Source organism: Elephas maximus, chromosome 2, assembly GCF_024166365.1.
Source record: "Elephas maximus indicus isolate mEleMax1 chromosome 2, mEleMax1 primary haplotype, whole genome shotgun sequence".
NCBI lineage: Eukaryota > Metazoa > Chordata > Mammalia > Proboscidea > Elephantidae > Elephas > Elephas maximus.
This window is the reverse complement of record NC_064820.1, coordinates 79,714,145-79,727,314: the sequence shown is the minus strand read 5'-3', so window position 1 is coordinate 79,727,314 and position 13,170 is coordinate 79,714,145. Positions and strand designations below refer to the sequence as shown.

General features: G+C 38.5%; 1 protein-coding gene across 1 annotated transcript in view; it reads left to right on the top strand.

Moving 5' to 3' along the window:
- Positions 1 to 13,170, top strand: part of ANKRD31 (ankyrin repeat domain 31) — a 170,244-nt gene that overhangs the window by 86,637 nt on the left and 70,437 nt on the right. The window contains exons 17-18 of the mRNA XM_049867748.1: positions 3,097 to 3,234; positions 4,104 to 4,246. Coding sequence (XP_049723705.1) covers positions 3,097 to 3,234; positions 4,104 to 4,246 — 281 coding nt within the window. The remainder of the gene's footprint in view (positions 1 to 3,096; positions 3,235 to 4,103; positions 4,247 to 13,170) is intronic.

The window sequence follows — 13,170 nt, the reverse complement described above, 5'->3', positions numbered from 1 at the left end:
GGCGTTGATTGTAAATCCAAGTGAAATGAAATCCTTGACAACTTCAGTATTTCCTTCATTGATCATGATGTTGCCTATTGATTCAGTTGTGAATACTTTTGTTTTCTTTGTGTTGAAGTGTAGTCCATACTGAAGGCTATAGTTTTTGTTCTTCATCAGTAAGTGGTTCAAGTCCTTTTCACTTTCAACAAGCAAGGTTGTGTCATCTGCCTATCGCAGGTTGTTAATGAGTCGTCCTCCAATCCTGATGCTATGTTCCCTCTTCATATGTGGCATAGCTCCCAGCATCACAGCAACATGCAAGCTACCACAGTACAACAAACTGACAGACAAGTGGTGGCCTTAAAGATTACAGCCTAGGAAACCCTATGGGGCCGTTCTGTTTGGTCCTTGGGTGGGGGGTTACTTTGAGTTGGAATTGACTCAGTGTCACACAGCAACAGCAGCAGCACTTAATCCATGTTGATGTAATTGTTTGCATGTTTGTCATTCCACTAGGCTGTTAGCCATTTAAGGCAGAGACAGTGTTTTCTTATTTGTGTTTTTTTAGAGCATAGTGACTGAGTAAATATTTGTTAGATTGAACTAATAAATAAATTGAACTGCTCCAGAGAAAAAGAATTTAGGTATTGACAGGATTCCCTAATACAAAGGCTCCCAGTCACCTAACAGTGAACTCAACCAGGCCCTAAGTCCTGCCACTCTCCTCTCACCCTCCATAGATTTCCAATCAACATTTTAGTTTCTCTCATTTAAATATAAACAGATAGTCAAATATCGGAAACTCTGGTGGCGTAGTGGTTAAGTGCTACAGCTGTTAACCAAAGGGTTGGCAGTTCGAATCCACCAGGCACTCCTTGGTAACTCTGTGGGGCAGTTCTACGCTGTCCTGTAGGGTCGCTGTGAGTCGGAATTGACTCAACGGCACTGGGTTTAGTCAAATATCTGAAGAATTTGACTAAAACATCAGTATAAAAGAGACATGAAAGTATACTGAACAGGCCAAAGGAACCCAGAAGAAACAGAAACAATGCAAGAATAAGAAAAAAAATCTAAAACTTAAAAAAAAAAAAAATTTGTAGAAGAAACAGAGAACAATACAGAACTCTTAAAAAAAAATTTAGATATTAAAAATATAATGGCAGAAATTAAAAGCACATGTTTATAGGTAGATATTTCTATTTGAAGGAAAAGCTTTACAAGTCTCCTATAAAAGGCAAAGAAAAAGCTGGAATATAGAAAAGATAAGACAATTAGAAGATCACTCCAGGATATCCAGAGAGAACAGTGAAAACAGAAGAAGAAATCATTAAAGAAATAATGTAAGAAATTTTCCCAAATGAAATAGATAAGTGGTAACTTTGGTAAAGGGTAAGACAGTACACAGTACTGCAGAAGCCAGCACAACTTGTACAAGGCAAGGTCATGGAAGCTCCATACCAAACCAAAAACCTGTGGCCATGGAGTCGACTCTGATTCATAGTGGCCCTATGGGACAGAGTAGAACCGCCCCGTAGAGTTTCCAAGGAGCATCTGGTGGATTTGAACTGCCGACATTTTGGTTAGCAGCTGTAGCACTTAACCATCATGCCACCAGGGAAGCTCCATAGACACATCCAAACTTCCTGAGGGACTGAATTACTGGACTGGAGGCTGTGAGGACCATGATCTCAGGGAACATCTAGCTCAATTGGCATAACATAGTTTATAAAGAACCCTGGTGACATTTAGAGAATAGGGCACGGGAAGGGTTCCATGGCTTAGTGCAGTGGTTCTTAAGCCTTAGCTTGCGTCAGAATCACCTAGAAAGCTTGCTAAAACAAATTGTGGGCCCTATCCTTAGGGCATCTGATTCAGTAGGTATATTATCCGTTGTTGCATATCAAATTACCACAAACGTAGCAGCTTAAGACACACACATTTATTATCTCACAGTTTCTGTAGGTCAAGAATTGGGTATGGCTTAGCCATGTCTCCTGGTTAGGATCTTTCACATGCTGCAGTCAAGGTGTTGGCCAGGACTGGGGTCTCATCCAAGGCTTGACTAGTGAAGAATTCACTTCCAAGCTTATGTGGTTGTTGGCAGAATGCAGTTCCTAGAAGTTTATTAGACTGAGGGCCTTGGTTGTTAGCTGGTTCTTGGCTGGTGGCCATCCTCTGTTTCTTGCCATGTGGGCCTCTCAAACACGGTCCCTTGCTTCATCAAAGCATGCAAGCCAGGAAGGCAGTAGGGCAATTCTACTAATACAGAGGTTGCAATCTCTTGTAACCTAATCATGGAAGTGAAATCCCCTCAATGTTGAGGTATTCTATTGGTTCGAAACAAATTATGCAAGAGAAGGGGATTGCACATAGAAGTGAATAGCAGGTGAGGATCATTAGGAACCACCTTAGAGCCTACCCTCCACAGTAGACTTGAGATGGGTTGGAGAATTCGCACTTCTCTAACAAGTTTCCCAGGCAACAGTGATACTGCTGGTCTGGACCCACATTTTGAGGACCACTGGTTTAACCAATATCCTTTCTTGTTTTATCACTCTAACAACCCTCTAATTTGCTTTGTGTCTGAGTCTACAGCTTTGCTGATTGAGTTTTACAAATAATAAACTTCCAGGTTCCTGGCATGGAGATGGGGATATGGGACAAGAGGAGTGGTTGCCAGGCTATTCAGTGCTGGGGAAGGGAGCCTGGAGTCCCAACTTTCTATATATTCCACATACATTCAATGAATATCCCTGTTTCCAGCCCTGTTCCACACATGCTGTCCTCCATGGTATTTGATGCCCCCAAGTGCTGAGTGCCTGGGTTCAGATTGGCTCTCTAATTCCCTTCGCAGGCACTAGGGTGGAGCATTCGCCTCTCTGACAAGTCAGTTACCTCTCCTCCATCAGTGTACTTTCCATATTCCAAAAACACATTGAAGTCTTTTGTACTTTATCATTTTTCCTTCTGTTTCCAATATTAATTGATGTATGTTTCTGTGTAGTGTACCCTACTTAGGATATTTTGAGGAAGCTTTCACATATTTGCTAGGATCCTTTATGATAATCAGCATTGGCAGAAAAGAACCCTCAGGTTTGCCTGGAAATTTTACAGAAGTGAAAACAACCGGGATCGATAAGAGGAATGCTAAAGGGGAAAGTCGACTTCATTTGGCAGCCAGAAGAGGAAATTTGTCTCTGGTGAAAGCACTAATAGAATCTGGAGCAGATGTGAATCTAAAAGATAATGCAGGTTTGAGTCCTTTTAATTTTGATTGTCTTTATAATTTGAACTCACCGACATACACATTTCTTACTTCCCCTCCTCAGTTTTGATCCTGGCTGATACATTACTGCTAACTTTGAATTATCTTTTTTAATAATGTATTATTATTTAGCTGAATAGTAAGATTTATGTTGGTATCTCATCTATTGCAGGCATAAGTTCAATTTTGAAATAGTTTTTTAGCAGTTTTAGCTTTGGGAGGGGCTACAAAGAATGGAGCGTAAGCGAAGCTTTATTCAGGTCTTTTCTTTGAAAGTCTCAATTCTATTCCCTTACCTTGGAGAGAATGCAAATTTTTCAGCATTTCCCTGCCCCCTCTTCTCTTTCCTCCTTTCTTTATGCTGTTCCTTTTTTATCTCCTCCCTTATTTTTATTCTAAACCTCCATTTTTAAAATAGATCTTCTAACATTTTGCTCAAGCACAAAAGAGTTTTGTCTGAGGAATTCTGGAGGGAAAAATTTAAAAAGTTTGAGTCAAATTATCATTTTAAAGACAAATGTGACAATGCAAAATACAAATATGAAAGTCAGACATGATCTTACTTTGTCTTAATACCTGAGTTGAAACAAGTTGATACAGTTAGTATTTACTCGGGTCCCATTATATTTTACATTTGTGAGTCTTCTGTTCTGGCACTTGTATTAAATATTTGTGATGAGATCAAATTCAAAAATGAAACATACATTTTAAGGCAATATTTTTCAATACTATTTTCAATCCAATACTTAGTATATACACATGAATCAATATAGATATTCTATTAGTACCAAAAAAAAAAAAAAACTTAGTAATAAGGAGACACAGCAGTATGTCTTTTCCTCCCCCTTTTTTTTAGGTTGGACACCACTTCATGAGGCATCTAGTGAGGGATTCAGTGACATAGTTGTGGAGTTATTAAAAGCTGGTGCTAACGTTAATAGTGAAAATCTATATGGAATTCTGCCCTTACATGATGCTGTTATAAACAATCATCTAAAGGTACTGTGCACATCAGTTTAGTTTCCTATCACTTTTTCTTACGAAAATGAAAATATTTTTAAACTAAGAACTAAAATGATTCCTTAAAACAGTGATCTTAAAAACTTGCTTAAGATTACAAATGAAGATAAGATATTGTGTATGGATTGAAAAATCAATATGGTTCTTAATGAATCATTTTTTCATGGCCCTCTTCATCGCATAATTCAAGTCAGAATAAAATGAAAGGACTTAGAGTAAACATAGTCTATAAATCTAATACCTGTTGCCCCATAGGGTTTTCCAAGGCTGTAAATCTTTACGGAAGCAGACTGCCACATCTTTCTTCTTCAGATGGCTTGTGAACTCAAACCGCCAACCTTTTGGTTAACAACCAAGTACTTAACCACTACACTACGAGGGCTTCTTATGAATCTAATACATTCCATTTCAAACTGTCTAAAATGACTTGTTTTTGTGCACAAAAAGATCCTAATTACAATGATGATACAGCTAGACTTTAACTCAAAATTTCTCCAGTGGGTTTGATGTTTCAAAAAAATAAGTAAAAATAATTGCATGTTTCCTGGGGATTTTTTTTGTGGGTTTTTTTCTCCTTTGTTTTCTTCATCAGGTAGCCATGGTAAAAATATCACAAGAAGTGAACCCTTTTAAAAGAAAGGAAGCTCTCCTGCTGATGTGGAAGACAGCAAACAGCCATTTTGTGAACGACCTATAAGGGCCATGTAGAAAGGAACTGCAGGCAGCTTCTAAGAGCTGTGAGTGATCCCCAGCCTACAGCTACCAAGAAAACAGTACCTCAGTCATACAACTGCAAAGACATAAATTCTGCCAAAAAACCACTGAGCTTGGAAAAGGACCCCAAGCCTTAGAAGAGAATCACAGTCCCAGTTGATACCTTAATTTCATTCTGATGAGACATTGACCAGAGAACCCAGCCACACCATGCCCAGATTTCTAATCAGTAGAACTATGAGATGATAACTTTGTATTGTGTTAAGCCACCATGTTTGTGGTAATTTGCTGTGTAGCAGTAGCAAACTAATGTGCTCCATATGTTCAAGAATGTAGATGAAAACAGAAACATAATGAGGAGAAATAATAAGATATAGATGAAAACTTCTAGAGATGAAAATAAAATATCTGAAATAAAATATTCATCAAATGGAATTAACAGCAGATTAAATACTGAAAAATAAAAAATAAAATGGAAGATAAAGCAATAGAAATTATCCAGAATGAAACACAGGGAGAAGAAAGATTTAATAATAAACAGCTTTAGTACAATATCAAGTCATATATATGCAATTGTAATCCCCAAAAGGAGAGGTATGGTTAGATTTGATAAGAACAATAAACTCACAAAATCCAAAAGTCTCAACAAATTCCCAGTAGAAGAAACATGAAGAAAACTGCACTGAGGCGGAGCCAAGATGGCGGAGTAGTCAGATGCTCCTGGTGGTCCCTCTTAGAACAGAGACCTGAAAAACAAGTATATCGATTATATATAACAATCTAGGAGCTCTGAACATCAAAGGCAAAGTTAAGGAATCAAACTGAGTGGCAGGGGGAGGGAGAGATGGTTCAGAAGCAGTGAGGAGCTGTGAGATGTGGCCCGGCAGGAACTGGCACCCTGCAGGTCAGATCAGCCAGCATTTGCAGTGAGGCAAGCAGTGACATTTAGGATGGGTTTTCCATTTTGGGAGAGACCAAGTGGTGGAGAGTCTACTCAAGTCTCCAGAATGAGTGAAAAGCAGTACTTAATCAACAAAAGATAAGTTCATGCATCTAACCTACTGCACCGATCAAAAAACACCCTGTTTGAGAAGAAACGCTCCTTCATTTATTTGCTCCCTCCCTGCTATTCACTGAGTCCAAGCTGGCTTCAGTGATTGCCACTGCCCCGGGCCAGAAGTAGGACCCGTCACATGCCCTGAGCCATTCTCCTGGCCTTGGGGAGGGAACAGATTAACAAACAGGAAAAAATAATCTGCCAGCTCCCCTAAGCCGGGAACTCAGGGCAGGCACAGCAGCTTTGCCTAGGCACATGCATAAGGGGTCCATGGACTTAAAATGCCTTTCACCTGTCCATAGACCTGTGTGGGCCCATTTCAACAGTGTAGGCCCTCATTAGCACAGTACAACAGGGTATATATGTGAAGCCTAACTTCACTGTATCAGCTATATGGTGGAGTGGCAAGTTTGTGACATTTGACATTGCTCTGCCCATTAAACAGAGTCTTCACCTACCCACATCAGGTGTGAGGACTGGTGGCATTACCCACACTACCTATCCACCTGAAACATGGGTCCAAGAGTAAGTGGTGCCTCCCAGTCCTTACAGCCAGCAGCACTGGGTGCCCATAGTCCAGCTGCAAAACCCACCGACCTGTGCACTCTAGGGAACAGGGACATGCTTTCCTCCCAGACACTCAGGGGCAGCTGTCAGTCCTCCTACCTTGCTCAGCTCCTTGACCCCTTCCTACAGCCAGATATCTGTGCCTACTCCGATCACCCCTGCTCATCTAGAGCTCTGGGTGAGAGCCTGCATCACACAGTTGGTGACTGACTACCTGGACACCTGAGCTGAATCCATACATGAAAAGTAAATGGACTCCTGGGTTCACATACCTAGTAACAGATCTGACCACCTGGTAACAGGACATTAAAGCTTCAAAGGTGCCAATAATCAAACTAGCTCACACAAGCAGCCTATTTGGGCATATCAAAACAAAACAAGAAGCTAGGACACAGTAAGCAAACATAAAATAAATACTATAACTTATTGATGGCTCTGAGACAACAGTCAATATCAAATCACACAAAGAGGCAGACAGTGATGGCTTCAGCAAGCTCCCAAAACAGATCCAAGAAATCTTCCAGAGGAAGAGAATTTCTTGGAATTAGCAGAGGTAGAATACAAAAGATTAATATACAAAACTCTTCAAGAGATCAGGAAGGAGATTAGGTAAAACACAGAACAAGCCAAGGAACACACATACAGAGCAATAGAGGAACTTAAGAAGGTTATACAGGAGTATAATGACAAATTTTACAGGCTGCAAGAATCCAGAGAGAGACAGCAAACAGAAATTCAGAAGATTAACAATAAAATTGCAGAATTAGACAACTCAATAGAAAGTTATAGGAGCAGAATTGAGACAATGGAAGTCAGAATTAGTGAGACTGAAGATAAAGCACTTGACACCAACTTATTTGAGGAAAAATCAGATAAAAGAATTTTAAAAAATTGAAGAAACCCTAAGAATTATGTGGGACTCTTATCAAGAGGAATAACTTACAAGTGATTAGAGTACAAGAACAGGGGGATAACAGAAGATACACAGAGAGTTGTTGAAGATTTGTTGACAGAAAACTTCCCTGATACTGTGAGAGAAGATATCTAAGATGCTCATCGAACTCCACCAAGGTAGACCCCCAAAGAAAGTCACCAAGACACTTTATGATCCAACTTGCCAAAACTAAAGAGAGCTTTAAGAGCAACTAGGGATAAACGAAAAGTCATCTACAAAGGGAAGTCAATAAGACTAAGCTTGGACTGCTCATCAGAAATCGTGCAGGCAAGAAGGCAATGGGATGACATATATAAAGCCTTAAAGGAAAAAATTGCCAACCAAGAATTATATATCCAGCAAAACTGCCTCTCAAATATGATGGAGAAATTAGGGCATTTCCTGATAAACAGAAGTTTAGGGAATTTGCAAAAACCAAACCAGAATTACAAGAAATACTGAAGGGATGTCCTCTGGTTAGAAAATCAGTAACATCAGATAACAACCCAAGACTAGAACACAGGACACAGAAACCAGATACCAACCCAGATAGGGAAGTGACAAAAATAACGCTGAAAATAGGGAAACAGAGATGTCAATATATAAAAGATGACAACATTAAAACAAAAGAGAGGGACTAAAAAATGTAGTCATAGATCTTTCATATGGAGAGGAAGTGAAGGCGATATAAAGAAATATAAGATTGGATTAAACTTAGAAAAATAGGGGTAAATATTAAGGTAGCCACAAAGGAAACTAACAGTCCTACACATCAAAATAAAAAACAAGAAAAACTAAGACTCAGCAAATACAAAAGCAACAACAATGAAAAAAAAAAAATTAAAAGAAAATACATAAAGAAAAATGACCCAGCACAGAAAATTAAGTAGAACAAAGAAACTGTCAGCAACAAACAAAAAAAGACATAAAAATGACAGCAATAAATGTATACCAATAATTATCCTGAATGTAAATGGACTGAATACACCAATAAAGAGACAGAGAGTGGCAAAAAGGATAAAGAAAAAAAAGATTCATCTATATGATGCCTACAAGAGACACACCTTAGACTTAAAGCCACAAACAAACTAAAACTCAAAGGATGGAAAAATATATATCAAGCAAACAACAATCAAAAAAGAGCAGGAGTAGCAATATTAATCCCTGACAAGATAGACTTCAAAGTAAAATCCACCACAAAGGATAAGGGAGGACACTATATAATGATTAAAGGGTCAATAAACCAGGAGGACATAACCATAATAAATATTTACGCACCCAATGACAGGGCTCCAAAATACGTAAACAAACTCTAACAGCACTGAAAAGAGAGATAGGCACCTCCACAATAATAGTAGAGACTTCAACACTCCACTTTTGGTGAAGGACAGAACAACCAGAAAGCAGCTCGATAAAGACATGGGAGATCTAAATGCTACAGTCAACCAACTTGATCTCATGGACATATACAGAACACTCCACCCAACAGCAGCCACATGTTAGGCCACAAAGCATTGAATCAAAGCATTGAAATATTACCAAGAATCTTCTCTGACCATAAAGCCATGAAAGTACAAATCAATAACAGAAAAAGCAAGGAAAAAAATCAAACATGCAAACAGCAAGAGCAACACCTTGCTCAAAAACTACTGGGTTATAGAAGAAATCAAGGATGGAATAAAGAAATTCACAGAAACCATTCCCGAAGCCAACTCTTCAACCAAAGATTAGACTGGACTATAAGTCATAAAAATGATACTTGTGAAGAGAGAGCTTCTTAGCTCACCTAGATACGTAAGACTAAGTGGGCAGCTTCTGTCCGGAGGTGAGATGAGAAGGCAAAAGGGACAGGAGCTAGCTGAATGGACACGGGAAGTCTGGAATGGAAAGGACGTGTGTGCTGTCACATTACAGAGAGAGTAGCCGGGGTCACATAACAATGTGTGTATAAATCTTTCTATGAGAAAATAACTCAAATTCTAAACATTCACTTAAAGCACAATAATAAAAAAAAAAAAATAACCAGCTTTCTTTATCCAGACTACGACAGTAACACATATGTTTATTGTACAAAATGTGGATAGTAAAGACACATAAAAAGAAAGAAATTCACAGAATCAAATGAGAATGAAACCACATTCTACCAGAGCCTTTGGGACACAGCAAAAGCAGTGCTCAGTGGTCAATTTATAGCAATGAATGCACACATTCAAAAAGAAGAAAGGGCCAAAACCAAAACAGTAACTGAAACAAATAGAAAGAGAGCAGCAAAAGAAGCTCTTGAGCACCAGAAGAAAACAAATAATAAAAATTAGAGCAGAATTAAATGAAATAGAGAATAGAAAAACAATTGAAACAGTTAACAAGATCAAAAGCTGGTTCTTTGAAAAGATCAACAAAATCGATAAACCATAGGCCAAACTACAAAAGAAAAACAGGAGAGGAAGCAAATAACCTGAATAAGAAATGAGATGGGCGATATCACAACAGACTCAACTGAAATTAAAAGAATCATAACAGAATACTGTAAAAAACTGTACTCCTAACAAATTTGAAAACCTAGACAAAATGGATAAATTTCTAGAAACACACTACCTAACTAAACTAACACAAACAGAGGTAGAAGAACTAAATAAACCTAGAACAAAAAAAGAAATTGAAAAGGTAACTAAAAAACTCCCAACAACAAGAAAAAAAAAGCCCTGGCCCGACGATTTCACTGGAGAAGTCTACCAAACTTTCACAGAAAAGCTAACACCACTACTACTAAAGAACAGAGCATAGAAAAGGATGGAATACTCCCAAACTTACTCTGTGAAGCCAGCATAGTACTGATACCAAAACCAGGTAAAGACACCACAAAAAAAGAAAATTACAGACCAGTATCCCTCATGAACATAGGTGTGAGAATCCTCAACAAAATTCTATCCAATAGAATTCAGCAACGTATCAAAAAAATAATTTACCACGACCAAGTGGGATTCATACCAGGTATGCAGGGATGGTTGAATATTAGAAAAACAATCACTGTAATCTATTGCCTAAATAAAATAAAACACAAGAACCACATGATCTTATCAATTGTTGAAGAAAAGGCTTTTCATAAAGTCCAACACCCATTCATGGTAAAAATTCTCAGCAAGATAGGAATACAACGAAAATTCCTCAACAAAATAATGGGCATTTATACAAAGCCAACATCCAACATCATCCTAGATGGAGAGACTCTGAAACCATTCCCCTTGAGAACTGAAACCATATAAGGATGCCCTTTATCATCACTTGTATTCAACATTGTGCGGGAGGTCCTAGCCAGAACAATTAGGCTAGAAAAGGAAATAAAGGGCATCCAGATAGGAAGAAGTAAAAGTATCCCTATTTGCAGATGATATGATCTTATATGCAGAAAACCTCAAAAAGTCCACAAGAAAACTACTGGAACTAATAGAAGATCTCAACAAAGTATCAGGATATGAGATAAACATACAAAAATCAGTTGGATTCCTCTATGCCAACAAAGAGAGCTTTGAAGAGGAAACCAAATCAGTATCATTTACAATAGCCCCTAAGAAGATAAAATACCTAGAAATAAATGTAACCAGAAATGTAAAAGGAAACTACAAGACACTACTGCAAGAAACCAAAAGAGGCCACGTAAGTGGAAAAACATACCTTGCTCATGGATAGGAAGACTTAATATTGTGAAAATGTCTATTCTACCCAAAGTGATCAACAGATACAATGCAATCCCAATCCAAATTCCAGTGGCATTTTTTAGTGAGATGGAGAAACAAATCACCAACTTCATATACAAAGGGATGAGGGCCTGGATAAGTAAGGCATTACTGAAGAAGAACAAAGCGGAAGGCCTCACACTACCTGATTTTAGAACCTGTTATACCGCCATGGTAGTCAGAACAGCCTAGTACTGGTACAACAACAGATACATAGACCAATGGAACAGAATTGAGAATCCAGACATAAATTCATCTACCTGTGAGCAGCTGGTATTTGACAAAGGCCCAAAGTCCGTTAATTGGGGAAAAGACAGTCTCTTTAACAAATGGTGGTGGCGTAACTGGATATCCATCTGCAAAAAAATGAAGCACGACCCATACCTCACACCATGCACAAAAACGAACTCAAAATGGATCAAAGACCTAAATATAAAATCTAAAACAATAAAGATCATGGAGGAAAAAATAGGGACAACACTAGGAACCCTAATACATGGCATAAACAGTATACAAAACATTACTAACAATGCAGAAGAGAAACTAGATAACTGAGAAACTCCTAAAAATCAAACACTGTACTCATCGAAAGACTTCACCAAAAGAGGAAAAAAGATTACCTACAGACTGGGAAAAAGTTTTTAGCTATGACATTTCCGATCAGCATCTGATGTCTAAAATCTACATGATACTGCAAAAACTCAACTACAAAAAGACAACCCAATTAAAAAATGTGTGAAGGATATGAACAGGCATCTCACTAAAGAAGACATTCAGGTAGCTAACAGATACATGATGAAATGCTCATGATCATTAGTCATTAAAGAAATGCAAAACTACAATGAGGTTCCATCTCACTCCAACAAGGCTAGCATTAATCCAAAAAACACAAAATAATAAATGTTGGAGACGTCGTGGAGAGACTGGAACACTTCTGCACTGCTGGTGGGAATGTAAAATGGTACAACCACTCTGGAAGTCGATTTGGCGTGTCCTTAAAAAGCTAGAAATAGAACTACCATATGATCTAGCAATCCCACTCCTTGGAATATATCCTACAGAAATAAGAGCCATCACACAAACAGATATATGCACACCCATATTCATTGCAGCACTGTTTACAATAGCAAAAAGATGGAAGCAACCAAGGTACCATCAGTGGATGAATGGATAGATAAATTATGGTATGTTCACACAATGGAATACTGTGCATCAGTAAAGAACAATGATGAATCTGTGAAACATTTCATAACATGGAGGAACCTGGAAGGCATTATGCTGAGTGAAAGTAGTCAGTTGCAAAAGGACAAATATTGTATGAGATCACTATTATAAGAACTTGAAAAATAGTTTAAACAGAGAATAAGACGGTCTTTGATGGTTACAAGAGTAGGGAGGGAGGGAGACAGGGAGAGGGGTTTTCAGTAATTAGATAGTAGATAATAACTATTTTAGATAAAGGGAAAGACAACACACAACAGGAGAGGTCAGCACAACTGGACTAAACCAAAAGCAAAGAAGTTTCCTGAATAAACTGAACACTTCGAAGGCCAGCATAGCAGAGGCGGGAGTTTGGGGACCATGGTTTCAGGGGACATCTAAGTCAATTGGCATAATACAATCTATTAAGAAAACATTCTGCATCCCACTTTGGAGAGTGGCTTCTGGGGTCTTAAACGCTAGCAAGCGGCCATTTAATATGCATCAATCGGTCTCAACCCCCCTGGATCAAAGCAGAATGAAGAACACCAAAGACACAAGGTAATTATGAGCCCAAGAGACAGAAAGGGCCACATAAACTAGAGACTACGTCAGCCTGAGATCTGAAGAACTAGATGGTGCCTGGCTACAACCGATGACTGCCCTGACAGAGAACACAACAGAGAACCCTCTCAGA